At 38.9% G+C, this 27818-nt stretch overlaps 1 protein-coding gene across 1 annotated transcript; it reads right to left on the bottom strand.

The window, feature by feature from the left end:
* Positions 1–182: 182 nt before the first annotated feature.
* pid1 (phosphotyrosine interaction domain containing 1) lies at positions 183–27818 on the bottom strand. The gene is made up of 3 exons (XM_056234204.1): positions 27553–27818; positions 9623–9769; positions 183–702 (listed from the first exon to the last, which is right to left on the bottom strand). The coding sequence occupies exons 1-3, from the start codon at positions 27580–27582 to the stop codon at positions 214–216; spliced, it is 666 nt and encodes a 221-aa protein (XP_056090179.1). The 5' UTR covers positions 27583–27818; the 3' UTR covers positions 183–213.

Genomic DNA, 27818 nt, shown 5'->3' with positions numbered 1-27818 from the left:
TCTGTCTGGCAGCCGAAATCGAAAAAGGCAGACTAGCTTCTTGGTTTGTGGTTTGAATTTGTCGTCACCGTTTCCATTCTCTTTTTATGTTGAGGTTTTGTTTTGTTATTTTTCGGAATATTCTATTATGGCACAAAGACATAAAGAGCGCATTCACACTTGCGCTCCCGTTCCCTCCCCCCTCCCCTTCCCCCCCGACCCCTCGGCCTCCTCTCAGCCATCGTCGGGTGTGCTCAGCTCCTCGGGGAACTCGTCGGACGAGCCGCTCTTGTGGATGCGTCCATCGCTGCGCATGCTGTGGAAGGTTTTCTTAAAGGCTTCCATCATGGAGTGGGCCAGTTTTTTAGCCTCTAGTTTGTTCTCGCACTCCACGGCGTGGCAGTCCATCTGGAACGTCAGATCGTCGTTGATTTGCCGGTAGATCCACGCGAACACGTTGGGGCTAGTGTCGTGATCCGCCGTGCAGTACGCGATGCGGGCCACCTGGAAGGTGTCCATGGCAACCGTGGCCTCTCCTCGCCCGTCCTGGTGATGCAGTCGTACCTGGAAGGGACGGATTTCCAGGACGGCGCTGCTGGAGGTGATGGAGTCGTCGTGAGTGACAGACGTCCGCTTCGTGTCGCATAATCCCATCACAGCCGACTCTGTGCAGCCCGACAGGAAATGAGTGCCGGAAATCGTCACCTTGCCAAGGTAGGTCACCTGGTGAAAGCAGAAAACGTCAAAAGATGAATTGTGTACGGATTCACGCAAATGCCCACAACGAAAGACTGCTTATTTGTTTGAATAAAATATTCTGAAAACAATGTACATTTTGGCTCTAATTATTACCGAATATGTTCATATTTTTTGCCCTACTGAGAATCCGGTTTACTGTCTGTTTGTATTTCTATTTTTACTAGCATTTCATTTCTCATTTATTTCTTCAAAAGGATATCATATCAAGTAGTGATTTGTCAACTTTGAGTAAAATATTTGCAACACTAAGATGTGGAAAGTTATCTTAATAATAAAATAAATAAATAAACACTACTGTTTAGAAGTTTGGGGTCAGTAAGATGTATTTTTTATTTTTTTTAATAATTTATGCTCACTAAAGCTGCATTTATTTAATTAGAATTACAGTAAAAACAGTAATATTGTGAAATATTATTACAATTTATAAAAAAAACGTTTTCTATTTGAATAGATTTTAAAAATAAATGTATTTCTGTGATCAAAGCTGAATTTTCAGCATCATTACTCCAGTCTTCAGTGTCACATGATCCTTCAGAAATCACTCTAATATGATGATTTGCTGCTCAAGAAACATTTCTTATTATTATCAATGCTGAAAACAGTTTTTGCTGCTTCATATTTTTGAGGAAACTGATAGATTTAAAAAAAAAAAAAAAAAAAACCTTCACGTGTTCTTAAATCAAAGCTTTGATTGAAAATGGTGTAACTAAAATTTCAAAAACGTATGAAACCAACAAGAATACATAAGTACATTTCCACGGATTTGGCTTTTTAAAGGTTTTCCATCACATTCGTATTTGTCATTGGAGTTGTTGTTTGCAAATCAGTTAGAAAGTAAAATGAGTAGTTGAGAATTACCTGTTATGTGTTTGAATGGGTGTGCTTTTGGCAAGAGTTTGGGAAGAAAATGTGAAACTACAGAAGAAAAAAAACAAAAAACCTTGTCTGGCTGTGTGTTTTCCTCTTCCAGACATTCTGTTTAGTCTGCAACCACAAGGTCTAATTCTGGCCAGCGCCTCTCCTTCCCATTGCTTTAACCTTCTTTAGAGAATGCAATTAAACACAATAGTTTGTATTGCTTAACAGACTGACCAAACCTTGAAGACAAGCAATGGGACAAACATCTGTGCTGTCCTGGGTTGGAGAATTTCATACCAGACCGACTGAAGAATGCAAAGTCATTCCTCTTATGAACACGACTCTAATATAGTCCGTCTCTCTCTCCAGATGCGTTTGGTTTTTCTTAATCTCATTCTTTCTCTTGTGTCTGAAACAGAGAGATGAGGCCTTGCTGCGAGCCGGGAGAGGAAATGCCAGTAATATCTCTTCTCTTCTGAAAACGATTTACATCAGAGAGAGAGAGAGAGAGAGAGAGAGAAAGAGAGGATGAGTGTTCTCTTCTGGATGAAGTGTTGGAAAACATTAGACTTGAAAGAAGACCCTCACTACACTATGACTAACAGATGAGGCAGCAAGAGAGAGAGAGTGTGTGTGTGTGTTTCCCAATACCTGATGGATAACATTAAGCCTTATTATCCTAAATGAACACTATTACCACAACAAGAACAACTGTGCAAATACTGTTGGTTAAAAAAAATAAAAGTACACTACCGTTCAAAAGTTTGGGGTCAGTAAGATCAATGCTCTTATTCAGCTAGGACGCATTCAATTGATCAAAAGTGAGAGACATTTATAATGTTACAAATATTTCTATTTCAATGGATCCTGGAAAAAATGTGTCACAGTTTCCAGAAAAATATTAAGCAGCAAAAAACTGTTTTCAACATTGATAATAATCAGAAATGTTTCTTTAGCAGCAGATCAGCATATGATTTCTGAAGGATCATGTGACACTGAGGAATTCAGCTTTGCATCAAAGGAATACATTACATTTTAAAATACATGAAAATAGAAAATAGTTATTTGAAATTGAAATAACATTTCACAATTTTTTACAGTATTTTTGATCAAATAAATGCAGATAAAAATATTTAAAATATATATATATATATATACACTCACCGGCCACTTTATTAGGTACACCTGTCCAACTGCTCGTTAACACTTAATTTCTAAGCAGCCAATCACATGGCGGCAACTCAGTGCATTTAGGCATGTAGACATGGTCAAGACAATCTCCTGCAGTTCAAACCGAGCATCAGTATGGGGAAGAAAGTTGATTTGAGTGACTTTGAACGTGGCATGATTGTTGGTGCCAGAAGGGCGGTCTGAGTATTTCAGAAACTGCTAATCTACTGGGATTTTCACGCACAACCATCTCTAGGGTTTACAGAGAATGGTCCGAAAAAGAAAAAACATCCAGTGAGCGGCAGTTCTGTGGGCGGAAATGCCTTGTTGATGCCAGAGGTCAGAGGAGAATGGCCAGACTGGTTCGAGCTGATAGAAGGGCAACAGTGACTGAAATAACCACTCGTTACAACCGAGGTATGCAGCAAAGCATTTGTGAAGCCACAACACGCACAACCTTGAGGCGGATGGGCTACAACAGCAGAAGACTCCACCGGGTACCACTCATCTCCACTACAAATAGGAAAAAGAGGCTACAATTTGCAAGAGCTCACCAAAATTGAACAGTTGAAGACTGGAAAAATGTTGCCTGGTCTGATGAGTCTCGATTTCTGTTGAGACATTCAGATGTTAGAGTCAGAATTTGGCGTAAACAGAATGAGAACATGGAACCATCATGCCTTGTTACCACTGTGCAGGCTGGTGGTGGTGGTGTAATGGTGTGGGGGATGTTTTCCTGGCACACTTTAGGCCCCTTAGTGCCAATTGGGCATCGTTTAAATGCCACGGCCTACCTGAGCATTGTTTCTGACCATGTCCATCCCTTTATGGCCACCATGTACCCATCCTCTGATGGCTACTTCCACCATGTCACAAAGCTCTAATCATTTCAAATTGGTTTCTTGAACATGACAATGAGTTCACTGTACTAAAATGGCCTCCACAGTCACCAGATCTCAACCCAATAGAGCATCTTTGGGATGTGGTGGAACGGGAGATTCGCATCATGGATGTGCAGCCGACAAATCTGCGGCAACTGTGTGATGCCATCATGTCAATATGGACCAAACTCCCTGAGGAATGCTTCCAGCACCTTGTTGAATCTATGCCACGAAGAATTGAGGCAGTTCTGAAGGCAAAAGGGGGTCCAACCCGTTACTAGCATGGGGTACCTAATAAAGTGGCCGGTGAGTGTATATCTTACCAACCCCAAACGTTTGACCGGTAGTGTGTATTAACAAAAACATTTTTGGATGGATAAAAAAAAATAAAAAAATACAAATAAAATGGCTGACAAATAAAATGGCAGAAATATCGTTTTAAAAACATGAACTGAAACTGCACTTTTAACAGACTAGATACACTTTAAAAGAAGAAGAGCAAGTTTAGAGCAAATATGTTTTGACTAAAGATTACAACAACAACAAACTTCTTTGGAATAACCACCAGCACAGGTGATTTGTTCAGAATAACACCAGGAAGTATTTCGCGTAAAATAAAAACCTGATTAAATCCAAAATAAAATCAAAATAATAATAAAAAGGGGTGTACTTTTAAAAACTATAATCATCCTGATCCTCACTCTTTCGTCAAGTCATTCTTTATGTCTGTTCCTGGGTGGGACTGTGTGTGTGTGTGTGTGTGTGCACCTCAGGTGGAAACTGTGAGAAATCATCAAACACTGAAGCAGATTGATGCTTCTCAGTCACCACAGAGTCTAGACAGCAACAGAGCGCTCATTCATCTCTCCGTCCTCTTCCTCCGCAGGCGACCGAGAGCTTTCCAACATTATAGCAGCTCTTCCAGATGTCTGATACACAGCTCTCGAAGTCGCAAATATTGCGCAATACATTCATCTGACATCAGGACAGTAATAATATGCAAATACGGTGGCCTATGAAACACACTTGTGAATTGTAAATCAACAAAATATCATATTTCCACACAGTGGGTTTGCATGCACAGTTGAACCACACACACACATTCACACACACACAAAGTACAAGGAGAAACAATGTTGTTTGTGGAACACTGTTATGCAACATGTGGCCACAATTACTCACGATGTGTGTGATTCACTTGTTTACTATTTTATACCGAGGGCCGGGTGTTATAGCTAGAAATAACAATTTCTTCAGCCATTTCATCAAATATTCTTGATGTTAATGCATTTACTTCAAAAAATGTGTTTTATTCCAGAAGAATCATATTTTAAATGGTTTATTATGACAAAACTCATTCTTAAATTCCAAAAAATTTATTTTGCCTTGTCCAATGGTGTGTGACTATCTAAATAACATTCTTTACCCTTAAACAACGTAAATAAAATTAAGTTTTTAAATACTTGTTCAATACTTTAAAATTAGTGTATTTAAAATAACATGTATAAAACATTTTTTACAACTTGATTGTAGGAAAGTAGAAGTTTTTGCACACAACGGCAACATAAAAAGTGCATAATTACATATATCAATTAAATACATTGCCCAGCCCTACTTTATAGAGACCAATTAATAAATAGCACCAATAAATACATGAAAATCCGTCACGAAACAACACAATTTTCCAGTGCACATTCTTATAACCCTGGCTTTTGATTCATGCGTCCAGCAGGGGGCAGCGTATCAAACGACAACTGCCGTTCAAGACTCCATGTGTAATTCAGAAAAAAGGAATTCTTCACCAGCTTGGCATTCTAGAGCGGGATGTTAATGTTCTGCCTGACTCCAGAATGAGAGGCGCATGTGTCCCCTGACGGCCGCAGCTGTACGATGAGGGCATGTGCACACACACACACACACGTGTGTATGTGAAAGAGTGCGTTTGTCTGCTGCTTAAGCCAGAGAAAGTTTGTTCTGAGGGGAAGTGTTGACTATATTTGGTCTGTGTGTGTGTGTGTGTGTGTGTGTGTGTGTGTGTGTGTGTGTGTGTGTGTGTGTGTGTGTGTGTGTGTGTGTGTGTGTGTGTGTGTGTGTGACTATGTCTGTTAACAGAAGGTGTGTGTGTGTGTGTGTGTGTGTGTGTGTGTGTAAACAGCACAGACTTTGTAAACACTGAATGAATCTTTTACCTCTGACTCCATAATGAAGGCTTTCACAAACATACAGAACTAACTAACATACACATAAATACACTCTTACCAAACACACTTTCTCACAAAAAAGCATGTAAATGACGATTCGCTAGTACAAACACAAACACTCATGCTATGAGTCACCCTCTCTTAGTGTTGCTACATGCTGAAGTCCAGACACATTCTCCACACACACACGTATGTGAACGCAGATGCTAATAGCTATACAAGCTCAATTTCGTGCGTCATTGCTTTTCGAAATTTGTCAGGACTCAAAAAATAATGCTGGAAAAATATGTGTTTCATTCTCAAAGTTGCACTATTACGACATTTGCGTCATGGCACAGCAACAATCTGAACAGAATCTTGTTGTGAAACTCAGCCGTTACACAAATATCGAGCCCGATCTAAAGTAGTGGTTGACCAATTGATCGGTTTTGGTGATTAATCGGCACTGATAACTGATTGCTGGAACCGTCGGTTATTGGCAAAAATACATATCGATAGTTTTTCTGGGTTGCGTTCGTTGCTGGAGCGGATGGCATTATACAGTACCGTACGAGAAAAAAAAAGAAGGGCATATGACAACACCAGGGTGGGTAAATGATGACTTCATTTTCATTTTAGGGTGAACTATCACTATAAGGACAGGAACAAAAAAACCAAGAGAAAATTAAAAGAGAAATGGGTTTAATCCATATTATACTTAACTAAAACCATTAAAAAAAAATTGTTACTAAAATTAAAAATTAAATCAAATGAAAACATATTGAAATATATAAAAATAAAAAAAAGACAAAAACACCAAACAAAGTTACTAAAATTTTAAAATTAAAGTGAAAACAAAAAAATAAAAACTAATTCAAATTGTATAAAAAAAAATATATATAATATTATCTCAATGATACTAATATAGCACTGGTTTAAACAGAGCAGACATTTCATGTATGCCTAGAGAGAAGCACACACACACACACACACACACACAGAGCGGAGCCGATCGCCATGGAAACAGCGTGTAGACTAGCTTTGTTGAGTTGTTACATAATCAAAGGGCCTCAAAGGATGATTAGGTCGTTCTTTCTGTCTGTCATTCTATCACTAACTCTCTCGAACAGCTACTCTCCTGCAAGAACACGTGGTCTGTTAGATCATCCGACTGCACACCGGCTAAAACGGCTTTTGCCATTTCAAGAAAACTGCGAATCATTATAAAACCGGTCTACACCCAAAACTGTAGACACGCTTGTGGTCGAGTGTGTGTGAGTGAGTTTAGTGTAGGCCAGATGCTTTATATTCTCTGAGGTCCATGTTAAAATACACAGATGAAAATATGTGAAATTTTTCAACGGAGCGCAAATATGTGCCCACAGTTATTCCTTTAATGTTAGAAATCTGGCATAAATTATGCCGGAGCTCTACAGCTTTTAAGACAAAGAAAGAAAGAGAAACGCTAGTGAGGTGGAAGGAGCGTGACAAACACATAGACAGACAGAGAAGGGATGCTGTGTTTGTCTTAGCCAGCACTTTGCCATGAATGGATGCTGAGGTATCCATGGCAACAACACCGCAGCTTCTTTAGTAGGCCGATATCCATGAGAGATTTTCTATATTTTTAGCTTATGTATTATTCGGCTGTTCTTCCTTTTCAATACATGCATGTCATTGCATATTCTGCAAGGACAGATGGACCAACACAAGTACATGGCTGTGTCCAAATGCGTCAAGCAGCGTGTCATTGGTACGCTATTAGTGACACTGAATGGAACTTCAAAAATATTGTTTTCCAAACAGACCGACCCGGCCAAACTCACACCATTACTCTCAGTAAACCCATTTAGATATTTGGTCTTATGTGGGTCATTGTGGAGCATCTCTTTTACGTTCAAAAATAAGGTCAATTACATGATGCTTTTCTTTCCAGATCTATATATTTATTTAATAATACTCTTTTAAAGAAAATGAACGTGTGCATTAAAAATGTACATTTTGATGTTTTTGGAAGGCAAAAAGTAAAAAATGTCAGGATGATACAATTATTCTAATATCATGATGAAGAAGAATGAATAAGATGACTCATTAAAATATGACATTCTTGAAAAGAAAATCTTATTAAATAGTAGGGCTGGGCGATATGGCCAAAAAATCATATCTCGGTATTTTTTGGTTAAATGGCGATATACAATATATATCTCGGTACTTTCTACGTTTTTCTATTTGGATAAAGAAAATCTGTATTTATTTAAAAATATATATATTTCACATTCTGCAAGATGCTGTCCTATCAATATGGGCCAACATTTCTAAAGAATGCTTTCAGCACCTTGTTGAATCAATGCCATGTAGAATTAAGGCAGTTCTGAAGGTGAAAAGGGGGTCAAACACAGTATGGTGTTCCTAATAATCCTTTAGGTGAGTGTATATTTAATTCATACAGTGAAGACTATGCAGTGTTTTAAAGAATATACCCGTCAACATCCAGGGTTTAATGACTATTTTAACGACTGATTGTTTAATGCAATACTGTGTTTTAAATTGTGCATATAGAGAAGTCAATAGGCTTGTCTGGATATTCTCAATAGTACATCTCAAAATTGGGAAGAGCGCGATTCAGATTGTGATTGTTTGTAAGATAGTGATATGAAATTTTGGTAAGATCGCCACACCTAGGCGTAAGGTGGAAAAAAAAAACCTTTTATTAGCTTTTTCTTGGTTGATGATGATGGTGCACCACATGACGTTAAATTTAAACTTTTTTTCAAAACCACATGAAACCAACATGAATACATTTCTAAGGCTGCATTTACACTGCAGGTCTTGATGCCCAAATCCGATTTTCTGACTATATCCGATTTTCATCATCTTTTAAAAGTGACCCGTATCCGATTTTTGCATTTACACTATACACTGCTGGAACTACCAAATGTAGACGTTCTGACCCGGAAAAGGAAGTAAAACAGCACGAAATACAATGGATGCAGATGCGAATAAAATTATCCAGTGTTTTGCTTTCCACAATATTTTTAAAAGTCATTAAGCTTTTTATCTTACGGTGGCACTGTAGCCACGAGTGCTTAAAACCGTGCCTCCCCATATCTCGTGAAATGTCTTCAAACACGGATTTATTTCTGTAATAACTCTGCATTTTTGCTTGCACTGTCACTGTCTTGCTCGCCCTAAACACTCAAAAGACATGAAACCTCCGCATTGCTCCACTGTGTGTATCCTTCGTCCTCGATCGCGCCTATAATAAGTCATGTGATCTCAGTTGGTGGTGTCCACCTGAGTTGACGTCACTTTTTTAATGACGTACGACTCGCATTTACTGGGGAATATCCGATTTGTCTGCTTACATGGCACACGCAAATGCACGTATCCGATTCATATCCGATTTATTACCACATATGAGTGAGGCCTGAATCCGATCTGAGAAAATCAGAATCCATGCGTTTTTTTCCTGCTTACACATTCATGGGTCATATCCGATCTGTGCCACATGAGAGGAAAAAAAATCTGATTTGGGTCACTTGAACCATGCAGTGTGAATGGGGCCTTAGAATATGTACATGCATTTTAAACAAGATTTTAAAAAAAGATTTGTCCTTTTCACTGTCTTTATCACAGGATACTCTTATTTGTCACTGAGGATTAATCATTCTTTGGGCGTGAATGAATGCAAATGGCTTTCAGCAAAAGTTGGAGTGACCATTCTTTAATTCAGATTTCAGATGCTTCAAAATCTACTCTTTGAATGTGGATGGCAGAGATCAGCAGGTTCTGTACCTTATATCCCGTGTGTGCGCGGTTCTTGTTGTGAGGTGTGGTGGAACACAGCTCGATGGCTTCGGGTTCATGAAAGATCACCGTAGGCAGCGGGTCCTTCCGCAGCGTCAGCACGTTGAGTTTGGTCTTAAGCATTGTCTGTAAATGCTGAAAAACAGAACATCTCAGTTTAGGCCACAGTTTGAACGTTGTTTAAAAAGTACAGCTTCACAGGTGCCTCTGTTTAAACTTATAAAACACCACTTCCACAACCAGGACGGATGAATGAAATGTTTGTGCATAACATCCAAGGTACTCCATAAAGTTTATGGCACACTTGTGTGATATTACACAGACGTCCGTCTCTTTCAGACCACTCTTATTTTGTAAGAGTAAGAGTATTTATATTTAATAAATACAATATGTGACAGCTCTGTGCGTTTCCATCCAAAGTTGCAAGAAATGTAACTTTGGAATATCACACAAAACATTTGCGAATATAGCACCGTTTCCATCCCATGTGTTCAAGAGTATAAAATCATCACTTCCTGTTAAATTAGTGCAAAATACGTGAAATAAAAATGTAAGTTGCTGGAATCGTGGAAGCCACTGTGGCTTTTTTGAACATCATATATGACTACAAACCAACATTTGAAATGCTGTGCAATGAGATTGGTCTGCTAGTTAGTCCAGTTATCCAATCACATCATCTGTTGAGGCAGTCACGTGATTTTTTAGTTTTTTGTGTGTGTGTGTGTGTGTGTCGAGGGATTTATTCTGTAAATGTGTGTTTCATCGTAATCTATGCTCATTTATTCTTACCGAATTTGAAAGAAAAATGATATGACAGTGAATTTATGCGCATCTTGGAGTTTTTCATGCGATATTCCAAAATGTGCATACAAATAGATGGATGGAAACATAGCAATTGATTCACTAAAAAGAACCAGTGCAAAAGAGTCATTTGCCCCTGAATCACACTTAATTTAAACATGGTAAAATGTGTTAAATGGAGAGTACTACACTCTTATCGGTAGCTGACAGCAAAGTTAGCCAAAACAAACTAAACAAAGATTTATGGGGCAGGGTTTAGAAGTTGGTGAATGACGGGCGTTCAGATTCATCTGAATCTGACTCATCTGAGTTATAGTCATAGATGATAGAGGATTTTGAAGGGAGAGAAGAAAGTGGAGATTTATAGAATATGGGAAAGAGGGTGAATTGAGTGAGAGAGAGGAACCGAGCCACATGTATAAATGCACCCTGAGCCCAGAATCAGCACTTTACAACTTTCTGAGAGAAAGAAACATTCCTGTGGTCTGAGGATAAAAGAATAAAGAGAGAGGCAGAGAGAAAAAAAAAACACAGAGAGAGAGAGAGAGAGAAATAAAGGGAGGTCTGTTCAGGGGAGGGCGAGATGTTGAAATAAATCTGGAATTTTATTCATAATATTTTCACTGTGTTTCATTTTTATTCTCAGTCAGGAAGTCAAAAGACTGTAGGAACCCGACTCTATTTACAGCTTATTCAACAGAAGACTAGGGCTGGGTACCGAGTTCGGTACTTTTTAGGTACCGACCGAATTGCCTCGATACTACCGAGTATCGAAACATGTCTTGTTTTTCGGTACCACATTTCGGTACCTAAGTGGTTAATCTCGTCAACGTCAGTGAAACAATAAGCATGCAGCATGATTGGCTGTGGCGGAAAAACACTAGTTTACGCGGCTGCCCAGAGACGCGGCTCGTCGCACGTGAGGCTGCAGTGTGTGTGTGTGTGTGTGTGTGTAAGCGTGCGTCCCAACCCAGATAGATAGAAAATATGTGGAAATGATCCAAAGTGTACCTATGTCATGTGCCAGACTCGATGCCAGATGCACGCGATGCAATATTTTCGACAAGATCATTGCTGCCAAGACCGGCAACACGGTAAATCTAGGCACTGAAGCGCACAAAATACACTTGAGAGTAATGGTGTTCACATCGAACGCGAATAGAGCGTCAAATACGCGTCTATCGCGTCTAGTTCGACGCTTGAATCTTCAGCTCGAGTTCAAATTTTTCAACTTGCGCGGAAGACGTTCGCGGCAAACGCGTCACCCAATTCGCGACGCCCGGCGCGAATGATGCGTCTATTCGCGTCTTTGCATTGACTATGTATGTAATCTACTCGCACAAATAATTAAATTCGCGTTTGGTGTGAACACACCATTAGTAAACACTTGTTCATTAATAAATAATTAAAATATCTCCTTGCTATTGTTTCCACATCCATAATCATACTTTTGCCAGTGCTTTGCTGCAAGCTTCACGTGCAGGTATATATCCCGCCCCCCAGTAGCCTATATTTAATTTAATTCACATTTATTTGTATAGCATTTTTCACAATACATATCGTTTCAAAGCAGCTTTACAGAAAATGCATGTCTAAATTACAATTTAGAGTGATCTGTTATCAGAGGTGACAGTGTAAAGCATTTCAATTAATTTTCATTCAGTTTCATCGTTAATTAATGCATTAAGTTAAAGCAGAAACGATGAGCTCATTGAAGTAAAAAATACATGTTGTTAAATGATTAGGAAACATAGAAAACTTTAGCATTGGTGCTTTTTTACATACTCAAAATATGAGTGTAAAAAAGTCAACAAACTGAAAAAAAATTTAGGTAATGTTATATTGTTAAACCTGGTTACATAAAATTGGTATCGAAAAAAGTATCGTTCAGGAACCGGTATCGAAGTCAAGGTATCGGTATCGGTATCGGTACCGAACATTTTGTTACGATACCCAGCCCTACAGAAGACTGGAGAGATGGACGTCTTCCATGAAAAACTGCATGAGTTTGTGTTTAAATGTCATTGTCATGTCCTTGCTCCTTGTCCTTGCATGTACCAAATAATGTCTGTCTGTTTCTGTAAAGTCATAACAAAACGCATCTTCTAAAACACTGATAATTCAAACTTTTTGTTATGTCGACCTTAAACTTGCCTTCCTGAAATAAGAGATTGTTTTCCAAACTTTACCTCCTACAGAGCGAAGCTTTCCTCTCTAGAGAGAAAGAGAGTGTTTCTGAGAAAGAGGGGGACATTCTCAGAGTTACATCCTCATTTCAGGAAGGCACATTTTCTCAATTTACTTGAACACTGGATGCTCATTTCTGTAAATTATTAAGTTTTAAGTGACCAGATCCACAGCTTCTCTTCTGTTTGTGGTGGCCAGCAAAAACAAGAGCTCACAAAACATCTCCATTATTCAGATGTTGCATGTAACAAGCGACAACAAAACTAGAAAGCTCCCATTTTATTTATCAGTCATATTTGATAATCGTAAAATGAACGAATATCCATTTTGCATAGTGTATATTATAATGTTGTGATGCTTAAATTCACTTGCTGTATTTCAAACTATGGAACGTTTACACGACAATGATGTACTAAAAACACTTTATTTTAAGGTGTCATTGTTACAGTGTAATTATATATTGAAGCACTGAGTAATATTAAGCAACTACATGTACTTACTATTGGGTTAGGGTAGGATTTGGTTGAGGGTTAGTTGCATGTAAATGTAATTATGCATAATTTACTGTTATTACTATGGTAAGTACATGTAACATATGTAACAAGGACACTGTAAAATAAAGTGTTACCGTTTTTTCTTTGCGTTTTCGCGAACAGACACCAATGTTATCAAAACTATCCTTGTTCACACAGATCCATAAACACTAAAAATGCTGCAGTATGCATGCCAGGCCAGTAGTTGGCAATGTCACTTTGTAAAAAAAACAACAACAAAAAACACACCTGTAGACTGAACACGTTATAAGCATGCGCATGACATCACCTTTTTCACCAATTTGTTTTGTAGTTTACACAGAGATGATAACTTTATCGTTTCCAAAAGTTCGTCTGAAAAAACAAACGAAAAATCTCTCTCTCTCTCTCTCTCTCACTCACACTCACACTCACACTCACACTCACACACAACCTTTTTGTGTACCGTTACACCCCTGTACTGTTGTGCTCTTTTAACCCTCTGGGGTTGTTCGTTTAACAGTCACACTTGGGGTGTTCGGGTCGGGAAAGGGCAGGATTCATATTTAAAAAAAAAAACATAATTTTTTTTTTTTTTTTTTACTTGTTTTTTATAATATTTTTTCTTTTCTTTTTTGATGTTTTGAGATAATTTCAAAAATAAAAATGATTTATAATTCATATTAATGCAATAATTATGACCCATTTTTTCCCCATTGAATATAATATATATATTTTTTTTTAAAGCTGTATTTCATTTTAGAGTCAAGCCTAGGCCTCATGAAAGTAATTTTTGAAATGAGATGGATGCCATCTGGTGGACAAACTGAGCATTTTAAAAATTCAAAACCCATATGTAATCTGAATTTATTAGTGTGTGTGTGTGTGTGTGTGTGTGTGTGTGTGTGTGTGTGTGTGGACGTGTCTGTTTTGCACTCTTGATGTTTTATAGATTCACCCCTTCACTGTTGTGTGCTTTTTTTCTGGATCGTGGCTGATTTGTAGATTGTACGCACAAAAATTGGACCTCCATTTGGACCTCCATTTGGACCTCCATTTGGACCCGAAGGTCCTGAGTGTGACACTTTTTTTTACAACCACTTAGACTATTCAAATCCTGTCCCCAATTTTTTTGGGTGTTCATATACCAAGTACCAACAAAGTCACCAAATTTCGGACCATTCCGATAAAGCTATGATTTAAAAAAAAAAATTATTTAAATGCTTCGGGTCCATTTGGGCCGAACAACCCCAGGCCCAGAGGGTTAAATTTCTCATGTTTTCCATAGTTTCTTGTTTATTAATGAAAGTTTTTTAGAAAGACATTCTGTCAATCTAAAGATATACGGTCAACAGACTATATTTCTATCTCTCTCACAGCATAATCTTTATTCACATTAAAAATGGCTTCTACTCTTACTAGGGTCCATGTCCTCCATCTCCCAGCACACCAAAATGCTGTCGCTAGACTTATTTTGAACCTCCAAAATGTTTCTTACATTATCTCTCTGCTGAGGTCTTCACAATGCCTGCCAATTTCTTCTGCAATTCGATTCAAAACACTGTTCTTGGCCCAATCATCTGCCAATGAGCTTCACTTAATGACTTCCACACCTGAACCACTGATGCCCTGAGTTTGTTGTCTCCACACAATCTTTAGTGACTCATATGCTGCACAATGCCACCCTGACAATGAATTAAGCTAGTGGTTCCCAAACATGTTCCTGCCCAAAAGTACCGAATCACACCTAACTGATTGTTCTCATCAGTTCATCAGTGACTTCAAAACCTAAATAAAATAGTGTCAAATAAGGGACATATCCAAAATGTGTATTGATGTGGGACCTCTGGGAACAGGGCTGGCAATCACTGAAGTTCACACTTGCTTTATCACTGGGTCCGAATCCAAGTTTGATTTCATTATTTGGCACATTTGCGTCATCAACATGAGTGCCAACATGTGTATTAGTGCCAAATGGACCGATGTCCACAAGGGGACCGAGGTGTGAATAAAGGGTGTCCAACAACAAATGCTCTAGTATGATAAAAGGGTGGCCAAATCTTGAAGTAAAACTTAATTTTAATAAAAACAACAAAAAAGTTTTTAACTCAATTCAAAAATGAATTAATTAAAATCGTCAGACCAAATAAAAATATATTCTACAGTGGAAGAAACAATACAGTTTAACTTTAGATTGGTAAATTTGTCAATAAAGTTGAATAAGTAGCAGTTACCAGTCATAATAAAAGTTGTTGAAAAAAAAAGTTACTTTCGTAGACTAAGTATCTGTTAAGAATGTAAGATAAGATGGAATCTAATCTACTTCTGTGAGGTCTACGTCAAACAAACATACATGCACAAATTCAAAATACACAAAATTACGCAGTGTTTATTTGTGCGTTCAATAAAGGTAGGTGAATTAACTTATCAAATTTGAACTAAATGGCTGGGTAGTGAAGCATGTATAAATGTGTGTGCCCTGCCTGTTGTGTGTGTGGGTGAGGGACGGACCTAACTATGTCAGTGTTTAACACATTATACGCCTGTTCGTGGGTCTGTCTTGCAATGATGGGTTTAACAAGACCAGGAGTGTCTCTGGTTATTCATATATCACTCACACAGAGAGACAGAAAGAGAAAAACATGAGAGAGCTGGAGTGAGTTAGCGAGGCAGCGAGACAATGGAAACGGTTCAGGCAGATCTCTGGCGGCTATCAGCTTGATTACATCTGACAAGCCTCATATTTCATACGCACACAAATTTAGCTGACTTCTGGCGACCTTCCTCAGCAATTTGGACCCAAAAATATAGGTCAGAATCACATAAACAGAGTCTTTTCCCTTAAAGGAATATTTTGAGTTAAATGCAACAGTCTTTACAATGCCTGCCAATATCGGCAACAATTCAAAACACTGTTCTGCCGCCAAAAGCCTTGACTTAATGACTTCCACGACTGAACTACAAAGCGAGTTTGCCGTCTCCACTCATCTTCGGGGACATTTGTACCCATCCTGACAATGATTTAGCCAATGTTTTCAAACTTTAACTGTTTGGTCCAAACTTGTTTTCGAAAATTCCCCCTGTAAGTTTCAATGATCATCTAGTCATTCACTACATAGATAAAGTATTTTAACTCTTTCCATGTTTTCACTGTTATACTGTAGGGGGCGCTATGACACATCTTCTGAGTACAGAATCTCCAAATCAAAAGACATGTGAAGAAGAAGCAGAAACAAACGATAGCATAAGCAAATCCATATTTAAAATATCGTGATCATGAACATTAAACAGCATATAAATCAAAACCCCCTAACGTTACCGAACGAAATGTCGACCCAGGACGAGCTACAGGACTGTGAAGCTTTGACTCGATCGACTCCATCTGTGTTTTGATCATCGTTCTGAATCCGATCCAGACATTGGGCCCTATCTTGACTTGCACCCAGCGCAATTGACTTTGTACACCGACGCATGTATCATTCCTATTTTGCACCCGCGCAAAGCGCGATTTTCCCTCCACAGAAGCACGTCGCTAAACTAGGAAATGAACTTGCGCTCCCTGGGCGGTTCAGCGCAAAAAAGGAGGCGTGTTCCGGCGCAAACAATCCCTTTTGCTATTTTGCTGTTCCATAAAACAATTGCGCCACTGACCAGAAAAAAACTAGTCTAAAGTCAGTTGCGCGTTGTTCAGTATGCTATTTTAAGGGTGCATGCTTGGCCATAATCAATGTAGCGTGTGCACATTCACAACGCATACACTTTGATTCTCTCATCTAAGCAGCAGTTTTCATTTTTGCAAATCATACGATAGACAGATAGACAGATAGATAGACAGATAGATAGACAGATAGATAGACAGATAGATAGACAGACAGATAGATACTAGATTAGATAGATTAGATAGACAATTTATTATAAAAGCATACATGTAGCTTACACATTTACCCAAATTATCATACGCCTGTTTAACAGAAGTTAATTTGGGTGGGTTTCTCCATCCCCAATGTCACTTCTCTGTGTTTTACGGCCCTGACAAGAACGTTGCTCTCCTCGGCTGTGAACCGCTCCTGGCGCGCGCCTGGCAAATCCGCCGTTATAATAGGAATCCGCTTTAGAACAAGCGAGCCTGCTCTTAAAGGGAATGTGAGATGACGCTCTGATTGGTTTATTTCACGTTACGCCCAAACCACACCTATGAATAATGAAGCTACTTCAGACCAACCCCTTTTAGATTTGCGCCAGGCGCAAGAGTCATTTATCCCGCCGGTTAAATAGCAACAGCGCCAGGATCCACCCACAAAGCTACTTGCGCTTTGCGCTTGACACTTGCGTTTTAGATCGTTAAAATAGGGCCCATAGTCTTTGACAAAAATGTGATTTTCTCAGGTTTTTGCTCAAAATGTTGCTTTGTTTATGAAACGTACCTTCATTCAAGAGTTGATAAAAAAAATGCATAAAGCTAAAATAAAACGGGTTATTTTGCTATATGATATATTTTGATATATTGCATGTTCAGATATTCAAACAATAAAATATTCTGTGGGACATGAAACTTTTGTGAAAATGATCAAAAAAGCTTGCACTGGCAGGCAACTCTTTTCAAAAGCGCTGGTGGGGAAAAAGTTTATAATGGCTTTTAGTTACATTTTTTTTTTTTTTTACTTAAACTTAACTGCATCCTGTTTAATTCGAAGCGTATAGCTATTTTTTCACGTTAATGTGTCTGATCTGGATACTTTCTAATAAAACAGATTAGTTGACTTGTTTAGGTACGTTGATTTTAAAATACTGAATGTGCAAAGCTGCACTACTACTTTCACATTGTATTATTTGGTCTTGGTATTCTTGTGGTGCCATCAGCCAATCAGCATTGTCATTTTCCTGCAGCTCAGTGATTCGAAGAATGCCCGTTGCTCTCCAAAGGCGATTTATTGGCCCATTTAAAAGCCGAATTTCACACAGAGATGGTATGTATACACGCCAATGGTAGGTTGCTAAGATTGAGAGTGTGTCCAGACAAAGCTCGTAAGTTCCAGTGTGGGTGCCTGTCGGGGTGTGCATATAACTTTATGAGGGTCTGTGTTGGGTTTCACATGGACCTGCCAGGGCCAAGTCAGGACAGACACGTAGGAGGTCCCGTGCTGCCATTGGTGGTGCCACAGGATTCAAAAGACCGTCAAAAATGGCGTGGGAAGATGCCAATGGCAGCGGAAAACCTCAAAGGCAATGCTGGCCCCTCCCACCTTCCTAAAAACACCAATCAATGTCAAGCAGCATTGACGCAAAGAGACCACTCAAACAAACCACTCTCTCTCTCGCACACACACTAATAAAATAAATGAAAACACATTCATTTTCACATATTTTTCAGGTGCGATTGCGCACGCACACATACCCCGGCTTAAGCTCTCTGTGGACCCTGTAGGTCAGGACAGTCCTGCCAGACACTACAGAGAAGCTAATGACAGACAGACATCTCTGTGGTTTATCCTAAACTCACTCAACACACACACAGAAACCAAATGATATTCTTGGAAACTCTGCATTGTAACAGAATAAGGCCATATTGTGCTGCAGTTCTCTCAATTAATCCTTTAAAGAACACCCAAAAACACATACTTCATACAAATGCCAAACCCAAATCTCTCCTCTCCATGCGAACAAACTACAGAAAGACTGAAGTTTTTTTTTTTTTTTTTTTTTTACTTTGAGGGTGGGTTCACTTCAGTTCACTTATAATGATTACAAACACTGGAACAAGGTGGAATGGAAATTTCTACAAGCAATTTTGTAATGGGACAGACAGGGAACTAGCGGCTAACAGGGGCGTCTTTCCGGATAGACCGGATTGTTTTAGTAAATTAACGTTTTATTTATGAGTCAAAAATCAAGGTAGCTCTGACAAGCTGAGACTGGACTGCACCCTCCCATTAAAAATTAATTGAATATTTGAGAACGCAAATGGACTCAATTCTTTGAGATTTTGAACTCAACTTTAGTCAATTTTATGTACAGTAGTATTATTAGAAGTCCTGAAAAAATAACTATTTGCATTTGTAATTAGTTTTGCAATTTGATTTAGAGCTAAGCCGTGGATGTCTAGTGATGCCCTTGTCACGGGACATGAAATATTAAACCTATGTTGCTTTCAATAAATGGATCAAATCTGGAAATATTGCTTTAGTTTCTACTCAATGCAGTCTGCCTTTGTCTAGTGATCTCTCTTAACAAATACAGAAGTGCATCACACTTTGAATTTAGAGGGAAATGAAATTTAAGTGTTAACAGAAAATAATGATGACTAGGTAGGAAGGGAAAGAAGAACTTCTTGCATCTGTTGCAACAAATATGACATTTTATTTACGGGAAAAAAATAAATCAATGTTGGCATCATTTGCAATGTGGGCATAATTTAAATTTATGCTGGTTTGGGCATTGCAACATGATTATAATTCTGGCTTAGCCAACCAAACTGATCACGAGCAAAATCTAAAATAATAGTTCCCCAACAACAAATGGAAATTCTCGCCCGCATGTCGTGTTCAGCTCACTGACTCACTGAGATGACCCAGTGTCACCGGTTAACATCTCACTGGAGCAGAAGTTTATAACTCACTAACCGCTTGAATTTAAAGGGATAGTTCATAATTTACTCACTCTAAAGTTGTTCCAAACCTGCATGAATTTATTTCTTCTGCTGAACACAAAAGAAGATATTTTGAAGAATATGGGTAACCAGACAGTTCATAGGCTACATTGACTTCCAATAGTATGGGGGGAAAAAATACTATGAAAGTCAATGGGACCCTGGTCCAGTTTGGTTACCCATATTCATGCAGGTTTGGAACAACTTGAGTGTGAGTAAATGACAGAATATTAATTTTTGGGTGAACTATCCTATCCCTTTAAGTCTGTTCCTTATTCAAATCAATCATATGACTTAAACAAATGTCTGTAGAGAAGCGCCTCCTGGACTCAAGTGAATAAGTTTGAGGTGCTCTTTGGATAGAAAAAACATGTAGAAATCATCAGGAACATCCAAGGCACTCTGTTTAGAAAAGTTAAAAAGCCTTTATATGGCTTGGTCATAATCAACACTATTAAAACACTCCGACGCGTTTCGGCATACAAGCCTTCGTCCGGGAGTCAATCATATGACTTGTTATATTCAAAAACTTTGAATATAACACAACAAGTCAAACCAATCACTTAAATGGTGCTTCTGCAACATTTTTTGAAGCTTGAAAGCTTGAGTTGCATAATAAAAACAGCTTTCAGATTTTCTCTTTTTGTGTTTTGCAGAAAAAAAAAAGAAAAGTCATGTGGGTTTGAAACGACATGAGGGGGAGTAAATTTGTAATTTTCTTCTTTTTTTTTTAATAGTGGAGTCATCTTTCAGTTGTTATGACTGCAAAATGATCATCCCGATTATAAAGGACAGATCTGGAGCCCGATCTGAGTTTCAGGACCATAAACACAGAATACACCAGAATGGTTCCAGATCACAGAAGGGGAGAGAAGAGAATGAGACTGAGCATCGCCATCAACACAGCGATGCCCGTTACCATGGAAACGCCACAAAGAGAGAGCCTGCTGGTAGTCATGGTTACCATGCAGCGGACACAGAGTGCTTCACTGCGTTTTGAGAAAAGTGCGTTGGGAAGGAATTGGTGTACACGAGTGTTTGTGTGTGCGGACGGCTCGAGAATTGGTTTCTTATTTATTTGCATTGTCTGAAAATCAATGAAATCTCTTTGTTAACTGCAACATCAGCCCACTGCCAGGCACTAGGGTGGCATTGGTACAACTGTACTGGGTCGTCTTTGGGATCACTGATGGGAAAGTACTGAGAAATCACAGTGAAACTCACAGCGAAGCGCTGATGCCCTGATCTATGGTGCTAAGAATGTGTGTTTGTGCAACACTGAGATTACACCGGTCAGAACGTTCTGTATTATGTTAGACCGCAATTTAGGAGTGATCTGAAGAATGTGTTGGTCTCAAAACCTCAAAAAGTATCTTTTTCACTCAAGCCCTCAAGCTGATTGAGTTTAACTTGTATTGAACCCAGAATATTCTGGATTCAATACAATTTAAGATAAATTCACTTGGGGGATATTTATTTACCAGAAAAATTCATTTAGACTCATTGCACCTTTTCTTAGTAAAAAAAAAAAAAAAAAAAAGTAAGGATAAAGTGATGTACTTATATTTGAGGTGAATGGAACCAATCAGCAAACATTATAGCCACAAGACAACCAACATAACAAGTTTAGTGTGGGGGAAAAAAAATCACTTACTAACCATTTAATGTTAGAGCTAATTTTACAACTTTGTCATCAGAACGTAACACCTAAAAAATCATAAAAATGGCAAGAACTTTACAACACAAATAATACACAAATGTTAACAGAGGAAGTATGTACAGTATGTGCATATTCATGCATGGAAGTGCATTCATAAAGGTGTAAGTTTCCACCAAAAATCGTCCCCATTCGAAAAAACAAAAGCCCATTTTTTTTATGTGATAGTCAACATTACACCACAAATACTGTCAGTTGAGCTTAAAGGGATAGTTCACCCAAAAATTACTCAGCCTCATGTCGTTCCAAACTCATAAGACTTTCATTCATATTTGGAACACAAATGAAGATCTTTTTGATGGTATCTGTTCGTTTTCGGTCCCTCTATTGACAGCTACGCGACTGACACTTTGTTCAAAAAGTTTGAACTAATCCATATGAATTGAGCGGTTTTAGACCACATTTTCTAAAGAGACTCGATCGCTTTATGATGAACAGATTGCATTTAGCCTTTTATTAATTCACATATATATCTTCATTCGTGTTCCGAAGATGAACGAAATTCTTTGGTTTGGAACAACATGAGGTTGAGTAATTAATGACCGAATTTTCATTTTTGGGTGAACTAACCCTTTATCTTTTATTAAACCCAGAATATTCCTTTCATAAACATTTCACAGTTTTCAGAGTACTAAACCACAGTTACTACATTCCTTCTCAGATCCGAGTGAGAACATGCTCGGTCTTATTTCGAAATGAAGAAAGTGTGAAAACACCAGTACAAGCTGGTCTGCATATAGTCACTGAACCACAAGGGTCTACTAAAAAACAACTGGATCTTGAGGGTGGTTCTTGAACTGTTGAGATCTAAAAAAGTGGGGTTAACGCTGGGTGGGGTGCTGTAAGAGGACAAAACTCTTAATGCTAATGTATTCTTCAACTACGGCCAAGATATCGCTGGTTATACTTTGGCTATTATAAGATATGAGATCCTATTGTTACATCATGAGATCTGATTGCAGTGTTTGATGGTATAATCCCATCGGATTCAAATCTCCATAATGTAATGCTCTTAAAACATCCCATGGAATACACTGAATCCTACTAAAGCCAGTTTCTTTTTAACGAGATTATAAAAGAGTTCACCCCAAATCCTAATCGTATCAGCAGTCTTTAAATGTCCACTATGTAACTTTTGCGGTTACAAAACAAAACTGTATGCATTTTGCAGAAGAACATTGTTTTGGTTGTGCTTCGACTCTGCAGATGAATGTGTTTCGCGGCACATGTGAACACATGGAAATCCAAATCTGACCATGTTAGTGCAATATTGTATGCTGATGTTTCAACTAATTGGAAACACTGATAGTTTTAAATGAATGGTGTTAGAAAAGTTGTCATGATGTTATGATGTTGTTATTTGATCAAGCTCCAAAAACAGCTCATTTGGATATTGACTGACGTGATTTTGTGACATCACACAGGCAAACACATTTACATAAGACTGCCTCCAGAGCAAGACGTCGACGAATAGTTACACATCATCGCACCATAGGCCCCGCCCACTGACATTCAGTCGCTGTCTGCACTGGATGTGTGTTGCGTCAAAAGCTAATGTAACCCATTATAATCACTGACTCAGTCTACACTGGATACAGTATACAGATGCACGTTCAGTTTCTGACACATCCACACATCGACAACAGGACAAATGGAAGAGTGAAAGAACCTTCACAGTGTAATGGAGAGTTCGCAAATAAACTTTTGTTTGTATTGAATCTGACAGCAACTGCATCACAAACCGTTAGTAAATGATTTCATAACGCTTTGTCTGTAAATTACAGTTTTATATGGGTAATGTTTTCAGAACACTTTCAACGTGCAATAGCGAATGGGCGTTGATACTGTTTCCTATGCAATGACGTTAGCCAATCATAACAGCGGCCGTTTGCTGACAAGGAGCCGCCCCTTAAAAACGGATCATTTCAGACAGAGGGTCAGAATGTGGGTTGAAAATAATAGTTTTCCCACATTTATTAACATTATAAGTAAACCTTGAGGAACATATTTAAATCATTAAAGGGTAACTCAACCCCTGGTCAGAGCCTGACTCCACCCACTGGCAATATTTGGAAAATGCTGGAAAAGTGGGCGGAGCCCAGTGGAGGGGGGGCGTGCATGAGACCGCATCTCTCTGTAGGCAAGGGCGTGGTGAGCTGGTGCCTGCTTACATCACAGGGCACCACAACTTACAATAGGAAAATTCAACTGCAGTAGCCACCGTTCAACCTGAAGAGGGCAGTACGTTTTTACACCATATATTGTAGAAGTGAAACACTTTATACCCAAATCTCAAAAACTGGACTCGAATCAATGAACAGCAATAATAAAGCCCCAGTTTGACAGATCATTAACTAAAAAAAGTTGTTTTAGGGTTAAGTTACCCTTTAACAAAAAAATTGTCATGACCTCTTTAATTTTAAAGGTACACTGTGTATTTTAAGTATTTTATTAGCTAAAATCACTGTCTTTATTTATAAATATGTTCTCATTGGTGTAAAATCACCTCTGCCAATGATCTGACTTATCCTCGTAAGCGAAGAATTATTTATCTTTATTTACATGGGACGGGTAAGTCCAAGGAGGCTTCCATGTCGTTCCGCCATCTTGAAAAAACTATAATAGCAGAGAGGGACAAAAAGCACTAGCCTACCTCAACGCGTTTCAACAACACGTTTTCGTTCAGAGCCAGCGTCACGTGACTGAAACGGACAAGGAGATCGGTGAGAGGCGCTTGTCACTGTCCCGGCAAATTTGATAGGCTACACTGCACGGTACTTCATAACGCAGGATCATGCTTATTCTGAGCCACAGGAGAAGGAATCCTCGTCGCCAAAAAAGCAAAAAATGTAATCTAAAAGGAAACGTGACAGGCGAATTCAAAAAACGAGGCTAAATATCGGGATAGCTTTTCCCAGGTGGAAAGAGCTAATGAAGGAGAAAGACTTTGAAAGGGATTCTGAAGTCCTGCTTTCTTCTCGACAGGTAAGTCAATGTTACGGTATAAATTACAAGCTTTTTTTCATTGCTTGGTTGTGTAATTCATTATATAGGCAGCAGAACATGTAGTTAAACTCGATAAAGTGCTATTGGAAGATATGTTGTCATGGCTTCTTGGTACATCACGGCTACCGTAGTTGCAACACGCATTTGAAAAAGCAAAATGCAATTTCCCCGCTAGATGGGAGAAATTCCTACACAGTGTACCTTTAAGTACATGTACATAGCGTGACCCTTTCAACCGTACAGTAAGAAAGCATTAGAAACGGCCCCTTGTATGCGATTTATTTATGACGATAATGGTGTCCACTGACAGCTGTGAGCATATTCCTGAAATACTTGCCATGTTTGAAGTTTTAACGGAGATTAACTCAAAACAGGGACTTGAATGGATTTAGGTCATGGACTGTGGTCTAATAAGGAACAGGCTGGTTTAAATCATGTGAAAAGTCAGTGAAATACCACAATGAATTATATTGTTTATAACTAACAACCATTCTGACAAACAATCTTAAGCTTATTAAATACAGTTATAATCTACTTGATTGGTTCAGGAAGGAAAACGTTCAATCTTGAACCCCCTTTGCACAGACCTGTGTGAGATTAATAAAAACTAGCTGTCGTTACATGGTTTTAAATCGTTTGTAGTAGTTCAATACAACCATTTTGCCACGTATAACAGGTTTTGTAGATTCAAAAGAGTTTACTATGGTATTTAATCAGTGTCCCCATGCCAAACTCCGTGAGGAAAGATTGTGCAAGTTCATCTGGCATAGTCTGTCCCGCTCCACATCTGGATAATATTACAAACAGTGGAGACGTGAAGCCCAGCACCCCAGGAGATACAAATACTTGACGTGAACTTTTCTTTTTTATTAAAGGGAGATTTACAGGTAACTGCTGGACTTCTAACTGGATGAATCCGAATGCTTGGAGAAATGTGGCTAAATATTATGCACAAGAACTGGATGCCAGTGTCGCTCACCTGCACGGCTACACTGCAAAAAAACCAAGACGCACAGCTTGTCACCAGATGTGCTGCATGTATAAACCCGGTTCTGAAACAGCTAGATGGAATGGTACTGAACGCAGGCATCTTGAACTGTTACTTGACACGCCGACTAAAAACTTATCGCTCATCGCCGTACAATGTTAAACGATAACCAAAGTCCATGTCACGCATACGCACTTCAGGATTGCCACACCTTTTTATACCAATTTCCATGAATTTTCCATGCACTTTAAAGTCGTTTTTTTGATTAGTGGATAAGGATTAACCCATGGAATAATATTCAGTTTGTGCCGGTAGTGGTGTTCTGGAAAATGGTAGGTTTCTCGCTGGTCCATGGTTATTAGCTAGTTCAAGCATTAGCAGGCTGACCAGCTCCCATGCTTCAAAGACCATCTTAAACACTTTAAGCTGGTAAGACCAGCTGGTAACTAGTTTGTTTCTGAGCTAAAGACCAGTTAATGACCAGTTAATGACCAACGTGGACCAGCTAGAAACCAGATACCATGTTCCAACATAGGCACACACCTTAAACTGGATTTCCCAGTTAGGCTTAAAAAAAAAACGAAAGGCCCGTTCACACCAAGAAAGATACAGATAAAGATTGTTTGAAATATCAGAGAATAGCAGAGTGCTCAACACCACAACTAAAAAGAAAACAGCACAGGAGACCAATATCATTGGAATCACTTTCGCAATGATTTTTTTCCAATGATAAAAATATTGACAGCCAATCAGAATTAAAAAGCTCAAGCATTTAAAGCGGCAGACAAAGTAACTGCTCTGCAGTGCTTATAATAAATAGAATAATATTGTGTTGGTGTGGATGCTAATCTAGTTATCATTCTTAGTGTGAACGGGCCTTAAAGGGATAGTTCACCCAAAATTTTTAATTCTGTCATTTACTCGCCCTCAAGTTGTTCCAAACCTGTATTCATTTCTTTCTTCTGCTGAACACAATAGAATTTATTTAGAAGATTATGGGTAACCAAACAGTTGATGGACCCCATTGACTTCCATAGTATGAAAACAAAAAATTACTATGAAAGTCAATGGGGCCCATCAACTGTTTGGTTAGTTACGGATATTTTACCTTCAAAATACCTTTTTTTTTTTGCGTTCAGGAAAACCTTCAGGGTGTGTAAATGATGACAGAATTAACATTTTTGGGTGAACTATCCCTTAAGGCTGATTTGCTGGTTTTATAGGAACTTTAGGCTGGAAGATCAGCAGAACACAAGCTTGAAACACCCAGAACTTGAGACCAGCTTAAACCAACAAACCAGCTTTGGCTTTTCAGCAGGGAATTTGTAATCGTCTGGACTTTCCATGACTTTTACACATTTTAATAATTTCTACGACTTCTTCAGGCCTGGAAATCACAATTTTAAAACTCCAGTGCCCAGTTACATAAACTGCTTCTACCATTACAAGCAAGTCATCAATTATTTTATTTAACACTGCTTTTTAAGTCGGTTACATAAAAAGAAAGATTGGTCTCATTTGAATCCCAAAAGTTAGACAGATTAGTTGGTCAGTGGTCACACACAGTACTAACATAGTGGCTGTGTTTATGCAACTGGCCCCTGGTCTTCCTTGATCGGGGCCCCTGGTGCTTTAAAACGAGCAAACGCACCGGAAGAACGAGTCCTGTTTTAACGCATCCTGAGGAATCTCAGAAGTACAGCGAGTTCCAGCACAACAAAGCCATTTCAAAGACTGCAAACAGACTCACCAATGCTATGAAATGGCCTTGGGTCTGGAACGACATGATATGGTTCAGAAAGAACTGTTAAAACTATTCAAGCTCTATTTTGCGAGCAGGCTCCCAGCAGCAGCAGTCCAGAACCTCAGAGCTTCAGAGGAAAAGTTGAAGAGCCACAAAGCGCCAGTGTAGCATTTTATCTGATAAATGGAGGGTTAGGTGGAATGAGGTTCGCTGGATGAAAAGCTCGAGTGCCCATTGGTTGGCCTGCACGCTGTGGCTCCAAAATGAACGACAGATATCGAAAGCGTTTCCTACAGTAATTAGACGTCCAGTCTTACCTGCAATCGTTCCGACGCGGGCTGCCACATTTTCGTAGATGATACGCTCGATTGTCAGGCTGGAAACACGGATAGTCCAGCTATAACATCTGCTCGCTGGCGGCGCTTTCTCACTCCTTCTCTCTCCTCCAGCAATCCCGAGGAAAAAAATACAGATACAGTGAATTCCAACGGTGCACAAGAAGGAAACTCCGCCTGCGTAAACACGCACAGGCTCTTTTCTTTCTTTCTCTCCCCCTTTTTCTCTGTTCCTCTGTGTCCTCCGC

Source organism: Rhinichthys klamathensis, unplaced genomic scaffold, assembly GCF_029890125.1.
Source record: "Rhinichthys klamathensis goyatoka isolate OS25496 unplaced genomic scaffold, OSU_Roscu_1.1 h1tg000391l_1, whole genome shotgun sequence".
In the NCBI taxonomy this organism is placed as follows: domain Eukaryota; kingdom Metazoa; phylum Chordata; class Actinopteri; order Cypriniformes; family Leuciscidae; genus Rhinichthys; species Rhinichthys klamathensis.
The sequence above is the reverse complement of the archived record's forward strand: the minus strand, read 5'-3'. Positions and strand labels throughout refer to the sequence as shown.